This window comes from Emys orbicularis, chromosome 4 (genome assembly GCF_028017835.1).
Source record: "Emys orbicularis isolate rEmyOrb1 chromosome 4, rEmyOrb1.hap1, whole genome shotgun sequence".
Lineage (NCBI taxonomy): Eukaryota > Metazoa > Chordata > Testudines > Emydidae > Emys > Emys orbicularis.
The window spans coordinates 72,353,620-72,375,865 of NC_088686.1; the positions used below are offsets into that span (position 1 = coordinate 72,353,620).

The 22,246-nt window shown below is 49.3% G+C and overlaps 1 protein-coding gene across 1 annotated transcript in view; it reads left to right on the plus strand.

Moving 5' to 3' along the window:
* The first annotated feature begins 9,110 nt into the window (after window positions 1-9,110).
* ARG2 (arginase 2) overlaps window positions 9,111-22,246 on the plus strand; it is a 36,749-nt gene continuing 23,613 nt past the window's right edge. Inside the window, exons 1-2 of the mRNA XM_065403313.1 lie at window positions 9,111-9,227; window positions 9,700-9,772. Of these exons, the coding sequence (XP_065259385.1) occupies window positions 9,111-9,227; window positions 9,700-9,772 (190 nt within the window). The remainder of the gene's footprint in view (window positions 9,228-9,699; window positions 9,773-22,246) is intronic.

The following is a 22,246-nucleotide window of genomic DNA, read 5'->3' on the forward strand; positions in this document are numbered from 1 at the left end:
AAATAAAAAGTGAAAGTTAAATTATGAAAGGAGTGAGCATTCCTATGGAACATGCAGTGTATACAGTAAAAGGGGTAAAAGAAATGTAAACAAGACATACTACTTAATTAAAATCCTACCATGGCTCCAAATAGGCTTTTTCAGATGGCTGTGTGCTTTGGAAGCAGAAACTAACTCAGCACCAAGAAAGATCAATGAATATAAGAAATGGTGATTAACCATTAAAAATTGTATCCAAAAGTTCTGATTAACTGTGGTGTAAAGTAAAGTTTATTAGGGAGTGAAAATCTATATCGGGATGTTTTGTAAATAGAAAAAGAATAATTGTATTTAAACTAAAACAAGTGTATACAAGATTGAAATGCTTTAGTGGATTGTAAATGAATGCAACTGATGGTTTAGGGTTGGTTAAACCTATTAAGAAAATGTTGTGCAACATGTAGATGATATCCTGGTGCAGACAGGGAATGCCATTAAAAGGTACTAGATGTCTTGTGTGAGGTTTTCTTGAAAGCTGGACTAAAGCTAAACCCAAAAAAGGCTCAGCTCATGAAGCAGGAGATTTCCTTCCTGGGACTAATCCTACAACCAGGCCTGTGTGCTCCAAACAAAAGCTTCATGTGATTTTTAGAGCTGCCCTTCCCTATTTCAGAAACAGCACTAGATCACTGCTGGGAATGACAGGCTTTTGTGGGGGATTTCATCCCTGATTACACCGTAATCCTTGCACGCCTATACCACCTCCCCCAGAAGAAGATAGAGTGGGAATGGATCCCCCCCAGCATACCCTGCCAGCGTATAAGTTAAAAGAGGCTTTTAGCACAAACTCCAGTTCTTAGCACCTCAGTTTATACAAAACCTTTTGGATTTTTTGTAGCAAGCAGGGAAACAGCCATTTCAGCTATTAACTCAGGATCTCACAACAGAGAAAAACGTATTGCTTATGCTTCCTGGGTATTAAATGGAGTTGAAAAGCAGTATACCTGTATGAAAAATACTTACTGGGTGTTTAGTGGGCTCTGACACGTTTTAGATATCAGGTGGGGCTGGGACACATAGTTTTATGTGGCTCATACTCTTTAAAAGTATCTCTTGTCTGGTAAAATCAAAAATGGTACAGTGTCTTATGCTCAAATACATTTGTTAGTCTCTAAGGTGCCACAAGTACTCCTGTTCTTTTTGCGGATACAGACTAACATGGCTGCTACTCTGAAACTAGTTCTAGAATGACATGGTCCTTGCTGCTGGAAAAGCACCATCTTGAAGTCTGTCCTCTCAAAAACCCAGTCACCCTTACCAGCAGGACTGTTAATTGTACTCCATATGAGAGTCCTGGACAAATTTTCTCTAAAAAGGGGCCCTTAACCCTTTTATCCCATGAGCAGTACATAAGTTAAATTCTGAAGGGCGGTAGCCTGAGGGACTAGCAATATATGTTGATGAGTCATCCTGTCACTTGGACCCTAGTCACAAGATTTGCTGTTTGAGCTCCCTCCATTCAGGCTGAACCTGTGCAGCATACGTGCAGTACACACTCAGCCAAGTGTACTGAATTGTCTGTTGTGTCACAGGCATTATCACTCTGTAATAAAGGACAATTACTGGTTGGTGTGATATATTCAGACTCAGTGGGTCTGTGATGCTTTGACAACATACCTCCCTGGGTGGAGTATGAATTCATTTGTAGTGCAGATCACAGGCCTTTACGCTTCTCAAGCCCTTTTGTCCTGTGTATAGGAATTAGTAGATATATTGGGTAATGCGGTGATATATGTGGTTAAGGTAAAAGCTCATTCCAGACATAGGAAGTAAGCAAGAAAAATAAATGTGGATGAAGCTGTTGCTGCTAGGGAGGCTGTGGTGTGGGTCCTGCCCCGATTAGCCAATCCTTGCTGTTACCACCCATGCACAAAGAGAAAACACTGATTTAGGGTATGTCTACACTGGCAGAGTTACAGCGCCGCTCAGAGAGCGCTGAAGTGAAACCGCTGTTGTGAGTTCACACTGTCATCTGCCTGCGCAATAGCGTGTTCACACTTACGGCACTTGCAGCGGTATTTGGAGCAGTGCACTCTGGGCAGCTATCCCACAGAGCATCTCTTCCTCTTCTGCCGCTAAGAGTTGTGGGAAGGCGGAGGGGGTCGTGGGGCATCCTGGGTCCTGTCCCAATACCCTATGATGCATTGCTTCGCATCCCAGCAATCCCTGTGCTTCCGTCCGCATTTGGCGCCATCTTTCAATGGTTTGCGTTCTGTGCGCTCTGCCTCTTTGGTCTGCAGGAATGGATCCCGCACTGTTGACGAATATGCTGCTCGCTCTGACTAACACGTCATGAGTGGCAGTGGAGTTATTCTTTAAACTACAAAGGCAAGAGGAGTGCGACATTGATCTCGCCACATGTAGGAGCTACGACATGGGATTGCTTGTGGCATTCACGGCAGTGCTGACCACAGTGGAACGCTGCTTTTGGGCTCAGGAAACAAGCACTGAGTGGTGGTGTGACATTATCTGATTAAAATATGACCATATAGATGTTTGTTGCAACCACTGTTATATATTTGCAGCAAATCTTGTACAAAGGTTGTCAAGTGAGGTGTCTATGAAAAGGTTATGATTTGCTGGTTATGATTATGCTATCTGTATGCATGCATCATTTTTGTATGTTGTTGAGTTATGAAGTTGTAAGTATTGGCTCTATACTTGGATTTCGAATGTTTGCTCCTGGGGTAACACCCACAAAGTAATTAGCCAGCACATCTTGGAGGGACTATTCAAATTGAGTGACCCATCAAAAGAACATTTAACTAACAATGGACCATGGGAGACGCCTATCTACACTTAATGAAATTTCCTGCTGTGACTAGGCGAAATGCATGGACATGTGACTTGCCCATGTGACTCCAAACTCTATCTTGTTGCTGTGATTTTCCACAGCAAGAACAATGGGCTGCCCTCCACATGGCAAAAGCTTATAAAAGGCCCTGGAAATACCTCCATTTGGTCTTCAATCCTGCTTCTTACCAGTGGCGTAGCCAGGTCCTAAGTGCAGGGGGAGCAAACCTAAAAAAGGCGCCCCCCTTGGCTCCTCCTCCGGCCGCTCAGCGCGCACTCCCCCCACTGGCTCCTCCGGCCACGCCGTGCCCCCCTCCCTGCTCCTCCAGCCACGCTGCGGCCATGCTGCGCCCCCCCCCCCCTCGGAGGGGCTCGGTCCGGGGGTAGGGGGCCGGGGGCGGGCTGGCGGCGAGGGCTAGCTGGGGCTGGCGTCTCCCCCCGGCGGAGCAGCAGGCACAGCCTTCGGGGAGGCCTCCTCATGGCAGAGGTGGGGGGAAAGCTGCACGGCTCCGGCCGCATTCCGGGAACTGGGGCCGCCGCCCTGGGGCTGGAGCCGTTGAGGCCGGGGGTGCTCGGCCGGCACCGCTTGGCCGGGGCCGGCGCCCTGGGGCCCGCACCCCAGGGCCAGAGCCGCTGGGGCCGAGCCGGGCCTCCAACGCCGGGAGTGGGCCGGCGCCGCAGGGCCTGGAAGCTGGCTACTACAGACAGGGCCGGCTTTAGGAAGTGCGGGGCCCGATTCGACGGGGCCCCGATGGGGCCCCAGCAGGGATGACTCACCCGGCAGCGCTCCAGGTCTTTCACGGCACTGAAGGACCTGCTCCCGAAGACCCAGTAGGGAACCGCCCGGTGAGTACACCCCCCCCCTCCAACCCCACCCATGTCCTGCCCCCGATTGCCCCCCTCGGAAACTGCAAACCATCAACCCCCCCCCCGCTCCTTGTCCCCTGACCACTCCTTCCCAAGACCCCCCACCCTAACTGCCCCCCAGGACCTCACCCCCTACCCAATTCGCCCTGCTCCCTGTCCCCTGACTGCCCCGACCCCATCCACCACCACCCCGACAGACCCCCGGAACTCCCACGCCTACCCAACCCCCCCTTCCCCATCCCCTGACCGCCCCCCCAGAACCTCTGCCCGATTCAACCCCCCCCACCCGCTCCCTGTCCCCGGGACTCCCTGCCCCTGCCTTATCCAACCCCCCCCCCCCACCCCGGTCTCTTACCATGCTGCTTACCCCCGCCGGAGCCGGAGCCAGGGCCGCCGCGCTGCCCGGGGCCGGGGCCGGAGCCAGGGCTGCCCGGGGCCGGGGCCGGAGCCGCCCCGGGGCCGGGGCCGGAGCCGCCCCGGGGCCGGAGCCGCCGCGCCGCCCGGGGCCGGAGCCGCCGCGCTGCACGGCCAGAGTTGGGGCCAGGGCCGGGCTGGAGCCACGGGGCCAGGCCGGAGGGAGCCGCCGGACCGGGGTCGCTCGGCTGGAGCCAGACTGGGCCGTGCCGTGCTGTGCCTCCCTGGAGCCCTCCTCGCGCCCCCCGCCCCAGCTTACCTGCCGCTTCTTGTTTCCAGGCTTCCCGCGCGAATATCTGATTCGCGGGAAGCAGGGGAGGGGGAGGAGAGTTGGGGGCGGGGCGGACAGCTGGTGCGGGGCCCGATTCAGTGGAATCGGTGGAATCGGCCTAAGGCCGACCCTGCCTACAGACTGCTACTGATCATTGCTAACCAGTGCGGAGTGGGAAAGCCAACTGTTGGACTCATGTTGATGGAAGTGTGCAGGGCCATTAATCGCATCCCGCTCTGAAAGACTGTAACTCTGGGCAACATGCGTGACATTGTAGATGGCTTTGCACAAATGGGCTTCCCTAACTGTGGAGGGGTGATAGATGGGACGCATATTCCAATTCTGGCACCAGACCACCTAGCCACCGAGTACATGAATCGGAAGGGGTATTTCTCAATGGTTCTCCAGGCGCTTGTGGATCACTGTGGGCATTTCACAGACATTAAGGCAGGCTGGTCTGGAAAGCTGCATGACGCACACATCTTTCAGAACACTGGCCTGTTCAGAAAGCTACAAGCAGAGACTTTCTTCCCGGACCAGAAGATCACTGTAGGGGAACTCGAAATGCCCATTGTGATCCTGGGAGACCCCGCCAACCCCTTAATGCCGTGGCTTATGAAGCCATACATGGGGCAACTTGACAGTAGCAAGGAGCAGTTCAACAATAGGCTGAGCAAGTGCAGAATGGCTGTTGAGTGTGCTTTTGGCCATTTAAAGGCCCGCTGGTGGTGCCTATATGGGAGGCTGGACCAGGCCGATGACAATATTCCTATGCTTATAGCCACGTGCTGTCACTCCATAATATTTGTGAAGGGAAGGGTGAAAGCTTCACTCAGGGCTGGACCGCTGAGGCTCAGCGCCTGGAGGCTGAATTTGAACAACCAGAGACCAGGGTTATTAGAGGGGCGCAGCGTGGGGCCATAAGGATCAGGGATGCCTTGAGGCAGCAATTTGAAGCTGAAAGCCACTAATGTTTGTTGCTATGCTCAGGAGTGCAGTGCTTGTAATGCTAGGAGGTGATTGTGATTGGTGCAGACAATGCATTATGAAGGTGTAAGAAAATTGCCTGTTGCTTTGCAGGGCTCTGTTTGCTTTCAATTAATGGAATAAAGATTGCTTTCAAACCAAAACAACCGGAGGAAAGAAATAAACAAAAAACCACATCAGCACTGAGGGGGGATGGGGGAAGGGAGGAGGTGGGGTCCCAGGACGATTAAAGATTTGTGTATGTCCAGGGATCATATCCAACCTTGTCCTTTGGAGTACAGTGCAGCGGGTACTGTACTTCAGCAGGGCTAAACTGCAGAGGGACGGATGTTGAGTACAGTGGGTACTGGGAGTCTGCATTGCTGGACTGAGATGGGGCAGGAGTGGAATGCAGCGGATACAGACTGGAGCCAGGAGGTTGATAAGAGTGTGTTGGCGGTGTCTGGGGGGCGAATGGGAACGAGTTTTGTGACAGCAGCTACAGGGGAGGGTGGGCTCGGAGCTGCTCGGTTTGCAGTGCTAGTAGCATCTGGAGCGTGTCCGCTTAGCGCTCCATAACATTTAAGAGCTGCTCCATGGCTTCGTTCTGGCGCGCTGTGTTCTCCTTTCGGTCCCTCTTCTCGCTGTCCCGCCACTCCTTCAATTCTTGTTTTTCGGCTGCGGAGTGCGTCATGATCTCACGCAGAAAGTCCTCTTTAGTTCTTCGTGGCTGCTTTCTAATTCCGCACAGCCGTTCAGCCTAGGGTGACCAGACAGCAAGTGTGAAAAATCGGGACAGGGGGTGTGGGGGTAATAGGAGCCTATATAAGAAAAATACCCCAAAATTGGGACTGTCCCTATAAAATCGGGACATCTGGTCACCCTAGTTCAGCCAGCGATAACAAAGAGGGAGGCTGGGCTCCCAAGGTCATATCTGTGAAGCCAAAATGCAACATTTTACAAAAGCAGTATTGTTTTGCAACACTCAGACCACTGACTTAAAACACAGCCACTATTCACATACCTGTCACTAACTGGCTGACCCCAGGCAAGCACAAATGAGCCACAAGACCCCCAAAATGGTGAGTAACTGCAGGGGAAATCAGCGTTCCAGGGCCATACTATGCACTGGGCACATGGCTCTTGGGGAGAGCCAACACTGTAGTGGGGACTTTATAATCATTCCTGTCCCCACATTTTCCACAGGCTGTGTTCATTATGGATGATATCGCGCTGCTGAGGGTGAGCAGGGAATCAAGTGAAGGTCTTCTCCATGACTGCAGCTTCCACCCCTGCCCTTATGCAGCTCGCCTGTGTGCAGCAATGTTTCCACCCCCTCCTCACAGTAGTGGCAGAGTGGTGCGGGAAAGTTACCGTTAATGGGGCAAGAAACAAAGCAGCTCTGCCAAAGAACCTGCGGCAGCGGATTGCCCAGTATTGAGGGAGTCGATCAACACCCTGTTCCGCTGCTCAGACTAGGCATGTGGTGGTACGGGCATCATAGAGACACAAGCCAGCTTTCTGCAACCCTCGTGCCCCCAACAACTCGCTTCATCGATTCCCAAAATCAAAGCCACTTACCAGGGGCCTCCTCTCCTGTTGCACTTCACTAAGATCTGACAGCTGTGACTGGCTAGCCTCCTCTGGTGTAGAGAAGAGCTCCTGGCTGCATGCATTTCTGACCTCCGAGTCGTCCTCTGCCTCTGGGTCCCCCTCCACATCCTTGTCCAAGATTTCCTCCTCCTGGCTCGGTCCACTCTCGACTGGCAAGCGAGCCACTGAAGTATCTACAGTGGCCTTCGCAGTGAAGGTGAGGTTGCCACCGAGTATTGCGACGACCAGCTCTTTGTAGAATGAGCAGCTTGTGGGTGCAGCACCGGAGCGGCAGTTTGCCTCCCGCGCCTTGTGGTAGACGTTCCGCAGCTCCTTCACTTTGACCCTGCACTGAAGTCACAGTCATAGCCCCTTTCTGTCATGCATCGTGAAATCTGTCTGAAGGTATCATAATTCCTATGACTGGAGCGCAGCTTGGACTGGACAGCCTCCTCTCCCCAAATGCTGATGAGGTCCAGCAGCTCGGCATTGCTCCAAGTGGGGGATCACAGGGTGCATGGAGCAGGCATGGCCACCTGGAAAGATGCGCTGAGACCACTGCACAAGTCACCGAGCAAACACGAAGGGGACTTTCAAAATTCCCAAGGAATTTACGGGGTGAGGATGACGGTTGGTCACCTGAGGACAGGGCAGTAGAGTTCAAACCAATGACCAGAGGCAAGAACAGGCATTGTGGGAAACCTCCCAGAGGCCAATCACAGTGCTCTAATCGACCAGGGTTTCTACACCAGCACTGCGGAGCTGTACCCCTGGTGCAGAAAGCTGTACGCCTCTTGTCAGGGTAGTTTTTTTACAGCGCTGCAACTGCGCAGTTTCTGTGCACTAAGTGGCTTGGCGGTGTTGGTGTGTACACCTCTGGAGTTACTGTGCAGAAACCTGCCTGTGTAGACAAGGTCTTAGTAACATTATAAGGACCTAACCCCCTCTGTAGATGGCGCAGTCGGCAATCCAGCTGACGTAATTACTGGGAAGTGAATTAACTAATCTCACCCGCGAACTCTCTTCCCCGGGTTTAGAGCTTCTTCATTAAAGTGCTACATCTATGCAGTGTTTTAAGTGTAGACATGCCCTCCATTAAGTATGTTTGTTTGTTTGGAAATGGTGTGTGTAAGCTAGCAAAGGGCCAATGATACAGCATCCAGAGAAGTATCCCCAGATGCAAGTTAGCTAGTTGGAGCGCATCATGCTTTAGATGCCGCTGTCTCTGTAATGGCAGGAAGGAAGGAATGGTGGAGCCCAGGACTGTGGTAGCTCCGTGAGGAGACGTGGCCACTGGAATGGGGTGGTTGGGAGGAGTGGGGGACATGGGTGGCTGGTAGGGTGACCAGATGTCCTGATTTTATAGGGACAGTCCCGATTTTTGGGTCTTTTTCTTATATAGGCTCCTATTACCCCCCACCCGGTCCCGATTTTTAACACTTGCTGCCTGGTCACCCTGGTGGCTGGGCAGGATCTAGTCACTACACAGCGCCCACCTGCCAGCAGTGCATGATGCCGCGTGGCTGCGTCTGTCATGGCTGGGTCTCACCAGTCCTGCCTTTGGGGGGAGAAGGGTGTTTGCAGCACGCGCATATTTCAGGGGGCGGTGGGACCCTGCGTGCGTGCGGGGAGACTCGAGGCTGGCCAGGACAATGGGCCTGGCACGGGGACAGTCAGGAGGTGGCCGCTGGTAGTGGCAGATCACAGCGCGGCGGGCCGCTGAAAGTGGGGTTGGGGCCCGGCTGTTGGATTCGAACGGCCCCGCAGGAGCCGGTGCCAGGGGAGAGGTGAGGGCTGCGCCCCCGAGAGGAGCCCAGCGGAGGGGCGGGGCTGGGTGGGCGGGCGAGTCTCTGCGTTGGTCTCCCGTGTGGGAGCGCGGCTGGTTTCTACAGGGGGAGGGGGAGCTGCAGCCGCCACGGGGACGCTCCAGCAGGTTGCCGGCAGGTTCGCAGCCGGGCGCACGCGCGGCGCACACCCCCAGGCGGCCGCGCTGCCATTGGCCAGCCGGGGTGGGGCCCGGGGGTGTGTCCCGGGGCGGGGCTCCGCCCGCGTGGGGCGGGGAGCCGGCTTCTGGCTCCGGCGCGGGTGGCCAGGGAGGTAGCGGCGATCGCGCGCGGGTTAAAAGGGGCAGCGCGGCGGCCGCGCGAGCAGCGAGCGGTTCTGCATCATGTCTCTGCGCAGCAGCTTTGCCCGACTCCTGCGGAAGCAGGCGGGCTCCGCGCTGCAACTCCAGAAACCTGCCCACTCCGTGGCGCTGATCGGAGCCCCGTTCTCCAGGGGGCAGGTGAGCATCGCGGGGGGAGCAGGCGCCCCCTGCCCCCCGAAGGGTGGGGGTGAGTGTGTCCCGCCCCCAGGCATCACAAAGGGATCGGCACCCTCGAGAGACGCTCTGCGGCCGCGGGAGGGGGAACCTGCCGCTCGGCCGGCAGCGATGGCGGGTCCCGGGTGCGGTGGGGGTCGTGCTCGGCTGGTCGCAGTAGCCGCATTGTCTCGCTGTCCCAGCGGGTTTCCCCGGGGTGGCCCAGGCTGCGGGGTACGTTCTCGCCACGCTCCTGTGCCACCGGAGGCACGCCGCAGCTCCCACGTGAAGTGTCCTCGGGGAGCGGACCCCGCGGTGCACTGATGGCCGGTCGGGAAGGAAAATACCCTCCCCAGGTCGATTCGCGGCTCCGTGTGATTTCTGCGGCTCAGTCCGTTTCTGGGAGCACCAATCCTCGCCCCGCAGTGGATCCTAACGGAGCCCCTTTGTCTTACAGAAGAGAAGAGGGGTGGACCACGGCCCCGCTGCCATAAGGAACGCGGGGCTGACGGAGCGGCTCTCCGGCTTGGGTAAGGGGCGGGCCACGTGCAGTAGCAGCGGCTGGGTGGAAAAGTGGCCCGTCACTGACATGACTGGGGCTATTAGGAAACTGGGGGTATTGCATGTCCCTACATCCCCGTTGCCTTAGCGTGACTCACTTAGCTGAAACCTGAATCAGCCCCACACACAGAGCTCTCTGCTGGAAGTGGTGGGCACCTCCCTGTCTAGAAAATGTCTCTGCCTTGTCCCTGTGAAGTAAGATGAATCACAAAACCCAGTATCTGTACTGGGCCAGCAGCAGAGATGCTGAGGATTGAATGGGCCATAGAGACTTGAAAGTAGCCTATATACTCCTGTTAAAAATGTTTGTCTGTGGCTCAGAATTAATTTGCACAAAACAGACATCATTTGTATGTATGTGGATATTGGGCAGTTAAATTTGCATGTGTGTAAGGGAGGCTTTGGTCTACAGAAACTTGGGTGTGCCAGACCCAACACCCAGATTTTTAGGTGTGGAAATTTGAGAATACCATTCAGACAATACTTCTGAGAATGTCAGCAGCAAGGGCAAATGGCTTAATTAATTTACTGCACTCCTTCAAATAATCAACTACTTAGCTCAGCCCCTTAATAATAATACCCGAGCCCTGTCCCAAAAGGAGTCCAGAATTGTCTGACGAAAACCTCAGGTTTTTGTCTCCAGTCTTTCATCTAATTCTAGTCTTGCATTGAGAGGATATAGGAATAGTGCTATCTCAACAGAAAGAAAATGTGATCTTGCCTTGTTTGTTAGTAGGGCTGGGTGTAAGCAAAAGCAAATGTTTGGTCTTGTGTAGTCTCAACAATTTATAGCCCATTCCCTCCTAGCTTCAGAACCAGAGAAAACAAGTATCCTTACTTTTTTTGTCAATGGCTGAATAAGAGGGTCAGGCAACTTGCAAGCCAAATAGTAGACATGATTCATGTTTGTGGTCTCAGTAGCGAGGCTTGGCAGAATGTGATTTTTATTTTTATTATAATTTTGATGGATAGTACCAATGTTTGTTGATTTTACATTTTTCACAGTTGTGCAAAATTATGGGTTTTAAACTCTGGGCTCCTCTCGGGCTTTTAAATTTTTTTTTATTTAAACTAACATTTGTGGGAAATTATGGGGAGGATTAGACAATTAATGACAGTAGACACAGATTCAAAATGCTAAAGCTTTATTAACTGGTAAAACAATTTGTCAACATCACATGTCAAAATGTAGGAAGTAAATATCTTTAAATCAAACTCAAAGTACTTTGCAAGCAGCACTTTTCTTATTTTGTGTGTTTGTAAATTTCTATTATGGATGGATGGAAATTTTTTTTTGTCAGTTTGTGTGTGTATGGTGAAATTATGCAGTGTTGTAGCTGTGTTGATCCCAGGATATTAGACAAGGTGGGTGAAGTAATCTTTTATTGGACCAATTTCTGTTGGTGAGAGAGACAAGCTTTCCAGCTTACACAGAGCTCTCCTTCAGCTCTGGTAAAAGTACTCAGAAATGTTACAGCTAAATAGGAGGTGAAACAGATTGTTTAGCATAAGTATTGAACACATTTCAAGGGACACCCTCCAGTCAGAGGGGGCCGGGCTCAGATTCTGGAGCTGAGTGTCGCTCCCTCCCCACCCTTCATGGGGGCTGGCCAGGGCTCCCACGGTGCCCCTCAAAATGTTCCTCCATGCCCCCCCAAGGGGGGTGCACTCCACAGATAAGGGACCTCTGATCTATAGTCTATAAAGCTGGCTGTGTTCCTTGGGACTGTGTGCACGCGGAATGGACCGCAGGGTCAGACCTTAAAGGGTTAATTCATGATGCCTGCATGTAAATCCTATTAATACTAATTGCATGTAAGTGTATGCACGGAGGGGAGATTAATCCCTTAATCACCAGGAAGCTATATCTTCTTCTCCACAACATGGAGTTCTATTCAGGCAGATGATGTTGTTCAGTAGATTTTAGTATACAGTGTTTAACCCTATCCTACCCAGATCCTTATGATTCAATAGCTAAAAGCTTCCAGCCTGCACTGCTTAGTATCTATAAATGAGTTGTCTCTTACCACCTCACTCCATGTTCACTTTTTGCATCATGCAGCATCTCTGGATATAGGCCACAACAGCCTTTGGCCATATCATGATAGAAAAACGATTGATGGCTATGGCATCCTGAAGTAAAAAGTGGGTCTGGAGACTGGAGAGCCTTAAGTTATCTAAAATCTCTGAAACTCAGAAGTTACCAGATGTAAAAGAAGGCTGTAATGCTCAAGGGGGATTAGGCAATTCTTTATAGTTTATCTGTCAAGTGACTCCAAAATTCTTTGACCAGTCAGTTAGTCTATAGTTAACTATGGGGTCTTCTTCAAATAGCAAAGGTCTAAATTCAGTTTTGTTAAGAGGTTGTACCCAAATCCAACCTGAATAGAAATGTTTCCATGACATTGGCAACCAAAACTTCAATGAAAACTTCTGTTTGCAGGGTATTTGTTTATGTTTTGGTTTGTGGGTCATTCCTTCTCTTCTCCCTCCTCCTTCCCCCTCCCTATTTTCAGGGGAAGGGATATCAGATTCTTTTGACACCAGAAATGCTATCTTTTTGTGACAGTAAAAATGAAAAGTGAAATTGACTAAGTGTAGTTTTGTGTCCAAGTCATATGGAAAAAAACCCAAAAATGAATAAATGGTGAAAAAAAACTTCCTGGCTCAGATCCTCAAAGGTATTAGGTGCCTAATTTATATTGATTTCAGTAGGAGTCAGGAGCTTAAATACCTTTGGGGATCTGGACCTCAGTGTTTACTAACTTAAAATATCAGTAAAGTGGGGGAAGGGCTTAATTTTTTTTCTTTATCCCTTTAAATATTAAAAATTTTCAAGGTCTTCTCTTCTTTTGTTGCTAAAATGCACTTTTTCCAGCACTGATATGAGCTGCTGCTTTTTTATTCATGTCTGTTGTTGTCTTAGTGTTTTATTGCAGCTTAAATTTCTGCAGCCCTGTTGATGAATAGGGTCAGGTGGTGTATGGATTGCTATAGACTCTGCCAGAAGGGGCCCTCACTGACAAGCAATGATAGACTCAGTCAGCATCCACAGGGGAGAGTTTTATATGGTAGGGACAGCCTATTGCAGTGTAGCGTAGAAGGTTAGGGAGGAAGTCACTGAGCAAGAGGGTGCTTTGTGTGTGGCTATTGTCCAATGAGGAATAAGATTGAAATTCAGCAAAGGATGTTTTATTTTTCCCCTTAGCCTGGCAGGAGGGCTCTGAATATACAATATTGCTATAGTTTCTTTTTCTTTGTATTCATTTGCAACTTTCTAATGTTAGTCGAAAATAAAGTGAATTTACAACAGCTGTTGTGTGCACAACACTGTTGGTTATGACTAATCTAATTTTCTGGACCTAAATTCCACTATTAAACTCCTGATTCCCAGCGAAGGAAATGAGAGTGAACAAAGACACTAAAAACCTTTTCCAAGATCTTAGGACTTTGTCAAAGGAACTAAGTGATTCCCCTTCCCCCACTCTTGGCCTTTAGGTGGGAGGAGGGAGGTAATATTGTGAGACTGAGAAGCTCCTTAAAGAGATGTAATAACGTTTAACTGACATGTACAACATCGGAGAATCAGCCTCACATTAATGCAGCTTTTGAAGCATTCACATTCATTGCGTGTCCATAGTACATTCAGCATGGACGTGAGCATGCAAAGAAAGCTTTTGTGTGGTGTCCGTACTCCCAACTAGTTCAAAATGGGGTACATGCATGCATGTTGTGTGCACACCTGGCGATTACATGTGCCGGGCGCAGGACTTGTCCCAGCAGAAGAAGGTGCAGTGGAGGGTGCATTCTGTGGGTACATGGGAGCCTAAGTGAAAAGGCTTCTGCTTCCTTCTTCACCTGCAGTAACATGAATTAACAAAGTGCAATATTAGTTAAACAAGTAGAAGGAGCTTATTTATTTGGGGGTGGGGAGTGCAGACAGGGCAGAAATTATGGATCCTCTTTTTTCTTCCTACTGGGGGGGGGAGGTGTGTGTTTTAAATCAGTATCTTTTAAGTGATTAGTGTTCCTTGACTTATATTACAAAATAAATAAATAATGGTTCCTGTCTAATGCCCTGGAGTTGAGGTGGTAAAATGCGTGAATTGTACCTCCTGATTCCTAGATCCTGTCTGCAAGCATCTTTGTTGCTCTGGATGCTGAGGGTATGTCTACACTGCCCATGTGAGCGTGCCTCCCAGGCTGGGTAGACAGAGACACATTAGCTCCGCTTAAGCTAGCACCCTAAAAATAAGGGTGTGGAAGTTGCAGCATGGGCTAGTCACCCAATGTCTGCACCCTTATTTTTAGCATCCCAGCTGGAGCAGAGCTAGTGCATGTCTGTCTACCTGGGCTGGGAGGCATATTCACAACTGAAACGTAGAGGTCGTATGTGTGAACTCAGCATCAGGTTTTATTCCCCTTCCATCATCCCAGTTTTTCAGATGTGCTTGTGCCTGAATTAGGGCCCAGATTGTTATAAATAGTTCTTACCACAGGGTTAGACTTTAGAACTTTCCTGTCTGTATTGCCCCTTTCACATCTCACCCTCAATATTTGATATTTTTGGGAGGGAATTTGCAGTCCCTGCCTTCTGCCCTAACCTCTCTTCTTCCCCCCCTTCTCTCCCCCCGAGATCATCTGGACAGTGCCCCCCTCCCCCCTTGTATAATTTTCTGCGCTTCCTTCCAAAGAAGTCCTGAGCTGCCCCTTACTTTCCCTTCACCCTGAGGTCACTACAGCAACGGTTGCTGTTGGTATTGCTGTCATCTAGCTGGCTGGGACACACACTGCTTCTCAGCTGCTCGCTTGTGCTCTTAGTGAGACAGAGGGATGGAGCCAAGAGGCAGAGAACATCCCAATCTTACACAACTTGGCTGAGATGAGTCTGAGCCCCATACCTGCCTTTCACCCTCCCAGCAACAGCAAAGAACAGCCTCCAGCAAAGACTTAAATAGATTTCCTGGGGTCAGCTGAAAAACTGGAGATGAGGGCTAATGCACCAGAATCCTGAGCCAAAAGCTGTAGGTGAGGGAAGTTTAGTTCTTCCTTATGTTACCAATAACTAGGCGTGGCACAACTTGTTTTTGTTTTTTTGTTTTATAACTTTGAGAGATGTTTGTTTTTATTCATGTTTTTGAATAATTGTTTTAAATTTTCAGTTGCACAAAATTATGGGATTTCAGTATTCATTTTTATGTTAAAAATTTTCATAGTTGCTGAAAATTTGGCAGCGAGATTCAAAAACTTAAAGCTTTATACCTGTTAAAACACAATTGTCGACATCACATGTCTAACTATACAAAGAAACTATCCCTAAGTCAACAGATCCTACCTGTTTTTATGTATCAGGGGGTAGCCGTGTTAGTCTGAATCTGTAAAAAGCAACAGAGGGTCCGGTGGCACCTTTAAGACTAACAGAAGTATTGGAGCATAAGCTTTCGTGGGTGAATGCCCACTTCGTCAGACTAAAAACCTGTTTTTAGTGTTTGTTCACTAATCTGTTTGTAACAAGCCTAATTCAAAAGTCGCTGGATTTTGACTCTAATAAGCTCTCAAGCATCATTTTTCTTTTTTTGTCTCTGTAAATTTCAATTATTACTGATGAAGATTTCCATCCATTTGTGTGTGGATGGTGAAATTGATATTTATTGACATCTACTGATAAAAATCTTATCCTTCTAAGTTTGCTACTAACCCCTGAGATTGACAAAATTTTAAAATCTAATTGGCCAAGTTTGTGAGGCCTTATACTCAACTTGATGTCATTCTCTGTCTCAGCTGTGCTCATCCTCCCACTGGAAATTACAGTATTTGACACTTTGAATTACTTATCTTCCAGACAGAAAGAAAATAAATAAGAATGGTGGTGTGGAAAGGCCATGGAGGGAGGGGGGTCCTGGCATGGGGGAAGGAGGAGGTTACGGAGAGTCTCTGCAATAGATGGGGATGGGAGCATGGCTTGTGAGGTGGAGGGAAAGAGCCCCTGGTGTGTACAGTGAGTTTGGCCTACAGAAGCAACGTGGTGGTGGACACTTGGTGTAACTTTCACTGTTAATGCTGCCTGTCCAAGCTGACTGAAGTGCAGAAAAGTAAACAGCAGGCTTGGACTGGCCTACAGTGATATTTCTTGAGAAGCCTCAGGACTTGGAGGCCCTTGACCTTTCCAGTCAGTTGCAGGTGAAGTACAGCCTCTCCGCAAACTGAAATCCACAGATCCCCTTGGCAGTGGCATTTGCAATCCCCTTTCCTAACAGAGGAGAAGACCCTCCTCAGAGCTTAGAAGCGGTAGGTAACCTCAGCTTGAGCTACCACTCCCCTGATCACCTGGGGGGGGGGGGAGGGGGCACCTCTTTTGTCCTTGCAATGAAGGGTCTTGTGTCCCTAGTCTGCCCCTGTCTAGGTCTTGTGTGCTGACTAATACAATTATATGCTGTTTGGGTCCCCAGACCACAGGAGATCAGGTTGTGATTTTAAAAACAAAAACAACTCTTATTGAAGTTTAAAGATATGCCTGACTGCAGAGTTTGGTGGCCAGATGTGGGTTTTTGGTTTGGATTGCTAGTGGGGAGGATTGGATTAGCTATGAAGTTTGGATCTGGATCCAATCTCCCAGTTTGGCTGACTAGATGAGTAGGGGGCCATAATGTCATGGAGGGCTAATGAACTGGCTTGTGGGGGTAGAGGGAGACTTGCCAAGAGAGGGTGCTATGATGTTGGGCTCTTCGCTCACATAGTAGCAGAGTTTCATTCTTGTAAGGCTCAAGAGCTCTACATGGCAGCTCAAAGCTGTCTAGGAGTAGAGCTCTGCTCTGGCTGCGCAGGAGCAACCTAGCAGGGGGAAGGCAGCTGCTGTCAGAGCTGATTAACCTAAAAGGGAGAAGCTCTACTCCTCTGTGACTTAGAAGCCTCTAAGGCAGCTACTACCACCTGCTTCTCCAAAACAGCAAGTCAGCCGTTCTCCGCCCCCCGCCCCCAAGCTCTTAGAGGAGGTCCACTGCGGCAGGATGGTCTCCTCCTTGCTACCATAATGAATCACGGAGCTTCCTCTGGATGTCTGCTGAAGGGGCTGCAAAACTTTTAACTGCAAATGTTGTTATTGCTCATTATGTGCTAAGAGCTGGGCAATCAAATCTTGGTAAAGTGAATTTCTGCAGGTGTCAAACTTACAGGAGTTAGGGTTGCAGGCTTGGGCCCACTCTTCTCATCAGCAACTCATTTATTCAGGAGATGATTAGGCTATTGAATAGGAGAGTCTGACTTTCTGGCCTGGAGTCCATTGATACAAGCCCCTACCCATTCCATTTAGACATCACCTGAACTGGTCATGGGGCATATGCAGATGCCAAGTGGGATGTTTACATGTAAATCCAATTAGGGATTTGGTATTCATGTGTCATAAACCTAGATCCCATCTCAGCCGTCTCCCTTCAAGGCTCAGCCCATTAAAGCTCTTAAGCCTTTCCATGTTTGCAGGGCCAATTAAAAAAAATCGAATCCTGCCATTTATAAGGATTTCTTAAAAATCTGAGCTTCGGGTTTCATCTGTAAATCTCCCAAGGTGTATCCACACTAGACTTTGTTTCTCATATTTCCCACTATTACTAACGCTTGTGCAGTGACTGCTGGAGCACTTGTGTAAACAAAGTTATAGGTGACTGCTAGCATTTTAATCAGTGTGTCATCTATTATGTTCTTAGTGGGTCTAGACCAGTGGTCCCCAAACTGTGGGGCATGCCCTCCTAGGGGGGCACAGAGGAATGTTCAGGGGTGGGGGGAGCGCAGCACAGCCCGGGCCAGCCCCCAGAGGATATGTGACACTGGGGAGGGAGCACAACCCAGCCCCACTCTGCCCCCAGCTCTGCTCTAGCCCTGCCCCAGCCACAGTCCTGGCTGCAGCTCCACTCTTGGTCCTGGCAGTCCCAGTCCAGCCTCAGCTCCCTCCCCCAGCCTTGGGCCTGGATCCCAGACCAGCCTCAGCCTTGGCCCCCTTACCCTGACTGCGCCCACCCCACCAATCACCCAGGAGCCACAACCCTGCTCCCAGCCCTGGCTCGTGGGGGAGGGGGGCACAATTTGAAAAGTTTGGGGACCACTGGTCTAGACTACAGGGGGGTTGAAGATGCTGGTTGCCACCAGTCCCTTTTGTTCTCACCCATTGATAGCACCAGGGGAGCTGCGTCCATGTTAGCAGTCATGGGAAATATTTTCAGAAAAACCCATTCTGGACAAAGGGCCCCAGTGTAATCTGATGCCCTGTGATCATTTCACCTGCTCTACAAAGCAAAATAGTGTGAGCACTCTTCTCCAACATGCTGTTCATCTAAGGGCCTGTTGATACTAGGAAGCTTTGCCATTTTAACTATACCGGCATAATTAGTGTGGGGAACCCCCCCGGGAGTGTAGGTAGTAATACCAGTATAAAGGTGCTTATATCAGTATACTTTATTTTGCTTCCCGAACTGGAATAAGTTATACTAGTGTAAACACCTGTTAAGTCCACACTAGGGTTTGTAGCAGTATATCTGCATCAGTAATAAATAAATATAACCAGGTCTGTTGGGGGTGATTTACTGGTATAACTTTCAAACGTAGACCAGCCCGAAGTGGTATTAATTTCAAAGGCTAGTTACAACCTATGAAGATGCCAACAATCAAAGCACAAACACTCAACTTGGAGTCTGGACACTCATTAAATAATCAGCTGTCTGCTCCATAGCCCTCTTTATTACTGGGAGAGGCTCTTTACTTGTTCTTTGAAGTGGGACTTTCCTGTCACATGTCCTTTTTTGGGAAATTGAATTCCATGATCCTTGGAATTTTCCCCCTTAGGTTTTGTCTGTATTCAAATCTGCAACAGTTTAACTTCAGATTGGTTTAAAAATCATTACAGTGCACTCTGATCACAGTGCGGATGCTCTTAATCCAATTTAAGCCATTACATCAATTTAAGCTAAATAGTGTAAAACAGGAAACTTTATTTCCTGACTCTTCCTCTTGTGTGTCCTCTCCTTTTCCTCCCACCCTGAGTTTTACTAAGATGACTTAAGGCACGGGAGCAAAGAATAGAGAGCTCTTTGTTTTTCTTTCATCCCAAAGCACTTTACAATTTTTATGTATATGTGGATCAGTTTATTGATTGCTTAAATTCAGCCACCTCTGAGATAGAAGGAAAGAGGGGAGAATATGGATTCTAATTGGAACCACATATGGGATTGATGCGGGGGCAGAACTTAGTTATCTGAACTAGATTTTGGCATATTCCTTGTTTTTAAGTGCTATGGAATCTTTGACAACCATTTTGTTGGTTGAAACTTGGTTTTGCCTCTCATCTGAAAGACTCAGACATATGAGGTCTGAAAAAGCTTGAAATTTGCACAGTTTTTTCAGGAACCCATAAAGTGGTGTGGTGTGTTTTTTTTTTTTTTGGGGGGGGGGGGGGGGGGATGGAAGAGGCAACTTTCAGTGGCAAAACCATCAGGCAAAATATCAGGAATTTGGCACCCAAATCAGCTATCAAAAAGCTAAACCGCACTGTAGTTTTTTTTGTTTTTGTTTGTTTTTTGGGGGGGGGGGGGGTATAAAAATGTGAAGTGATCTGGTAATGCTGAGTTCTCTTCCCCCATGAGTCTTTTGGAAGTGCGATTAGTATCAGAAGGAACTGGGGAAAGCAGTGATTCATTCCTGCTTTGGTTTTTCTTTACCCGCTTGGGGAAATCAGTATGTTATCTCATGTAATGGTAAAGAACAATGAGCTTGTTGCTGGGGAGAGATTCATTATAGTGGGACCAGATGTGGCTGTCATGTCCTTGGTTAGGGTTGCTGTTAGAAACATGCTGCTTTGCTGGCTTTAAGCTCATTGTGGGCTTGAAGGAAATTGGAAATGTAAGTGAGGGAGGATTCTAATGCTGGGGCTTGGACACCCAGAGAAGACCGTAAAGCGTTAAATAACATGGGAAACTTGGGGAAAGCAGTGTAAAATAGATGTCAGAATAGTTATGATAAATACAAATTCACATTCTCTGGCTTCTGGCCACCTTCCAGGAATTCCGCAGAACTGGCTACCCTGGTATCTGGAGTTGCCAGTTACAGGGCTTGTGCAGCACAATAACATTGTCATGTTATGTCACAACACATTGAGGTTGCATCAGAATATCCTGTTCTGATGCAATTCTACAATGTAAATGTTTCCCAAGCCTAGAAACTGATTTTTTGGTCACCCATTAACGTCAGAGGGCCCAGACCCCGTGTGACACTGACTCACATGGGAGGAAGTTGGGGGAAGTGTGATGAGCTAGGAAATGTCAGGGTTTGTGGACAACCTTGAGAGCACTGAGTTTGAATGGTAGTTGACTGGTTTGGTTTTATGGGTTGGCAGAAGATAGTAGAGATCTAGTGTTAAAATAGATACTGATTAAAGAAATGTTTTCTTGGAACCACATCTCATAAGATGTGCAGAGCAGTAGGGTGAGGGTATCGGGGTGTGAAATGTAATGGATGAGACAGCCCTATTAAACCATTCAGTGCATCTCCCTGTCAGTGCTTGCATATATGAATATGTGTGTATATATAATATAAAAAAAATAGTGGGTGTTTTTTTCAGCCTAGTTTTAAATTTCGCGCTCTGATCCTTCTCCAGTAGGAGACTATTCCACAGCTTTAGTAAGTCTTAGAAGCAGCAATGTCTCCTGCTGCCATTCTGCCCTCTTGCTTCAGACCTGATCACACAATCCCCAGATGTTGTGCACTTGGGTGTCCTAGATTCACATCTGTAGGGAAGACAGCATCTTCTCACCCTCCTGTCAATAGGGGAGATTTTTCTCTGATTAGCCTAGTGCAGAGGTGGGCAAACTACTAGCCCCCGGCTCCTCCCCTCCTCTCCCCCCTCCCCCTGCAGCCTCCGCTCGCCATGCCACCAGCGCTCTGCGCGGTGGGGCTGCAAGCTCCTGCCAGGCAGCATGGCAGCGTGACTGGCTGTGGCTGGGCAGCACAGCTGCCAGTCCTGCTGCTCTGAGCGGCATGGTAATGGGGAGGGGGGGTTGGATAAGGGGCAGGGAATCCCAGGGGGCAGTCAGGGAGCAGGGGATGGTTGGATGGGGTGGAGGTTCTGGGGGTGGGCCGTCAGAGGACGGGGAACGGGGGGGTTGGATAGGCATGGGAGTCCTGGGGGGCCTGTAAGGGGCGGGCGTGTGGATAGGAGGCAGGGCAGTCAGGGGACAGGAAGCGGGGGTGTGTGGATGGGTGTGGGGTTCTGGGGGGCAGTTAGGGGCGGGGGGGTCCCAGGAGGGGGCAGTCAGGGGACAAGGAGCGGGGGGGTTGGATGGGTGGAGGGTTCTGAGGGGGGTGGATAGGGGGTGGGAGCCAGGCCGTTTGGGGAGGCACAGCCTTCCCTACCCTGCCCTCCATACCGTTTCGGAACCCCGATGTGGCCCCTCAGGCCAGAAAGTTTGCCCACCCCGGCCTAGTGGATTAAAACTGCTTCAGAACAGGCTTCTTTATGCACCGGTCATAATGAATGATTCATCTGCTAGCTCTCTAATCATATCCTCTTGCTGACATTCATACAGAAGCGACTGCAAGGCATATGTATATGTACAAGTGGAGGCTAGTACCGGGGTCGGCAACCTTTCAGAAGTGGTGTGCCGAGTATTCATTTATTCACTCTAATTTAAGGTTTCACATGCCGGTAATACATTTTAACGTTTTGAGAAGGTCTCTTTCTATAAGTCTATAATATTTAACTAAACTATTGTTGTATGTAAAGTAAATAAGGTTTTTTAAATGTTTAAGAAGCTTCATTTAAAATTAAGTTAAAATGCAGAGTCCCCGGACCGGTGGCCAGGACCCGGGCACTGTGAGTGCCACTGAAAATCAGCTTGCGTGCCGCCTTTGGCACGTGTGCCATAGGTTGCCTACCCCTGGGCTAGTACATCCCGAACTCACCACTATGGCATGCCAGGTACCAAAAAGCTACCTGGGTTCATTATCGCCCAGGCTCCCTGATCTGGTCTGCGGGAGTGATGGTTGTACCTAGTAGCCTCTTGCTTTGTACAGAGAAAAGGGAGTGTTTAGGTATGTTTTTATAGATCATTCTTGGTTCCCCATGAAAGCCTTTCCATTTTGCCTCTTTACTTCGTGACTCATCAGGCAGGCATCCACGGCAGTAATCTGAGATGGAAGAGCCGTTGTATAAGTAGGATTACTGTTTTTGTGTGAGTAAACAGTTACATAATGAAATATAGCAGTAAACAGTCAAAGTGGGATCTTCCGGTTGCTTGCATGGTGCATCACAGCCAGCCTTCTACGTAGTAGTCCCAGGATTTAGAATGGCAGCCTGGAAACTGCGTATGGAAGTCTTTCACCTTTAGATCATTTCCAGTCCAGCCCAAGCAAGCAGTGAATTGAAGGTCATTCCTGACTGATGATTTTCCAGTTGCCTCTTT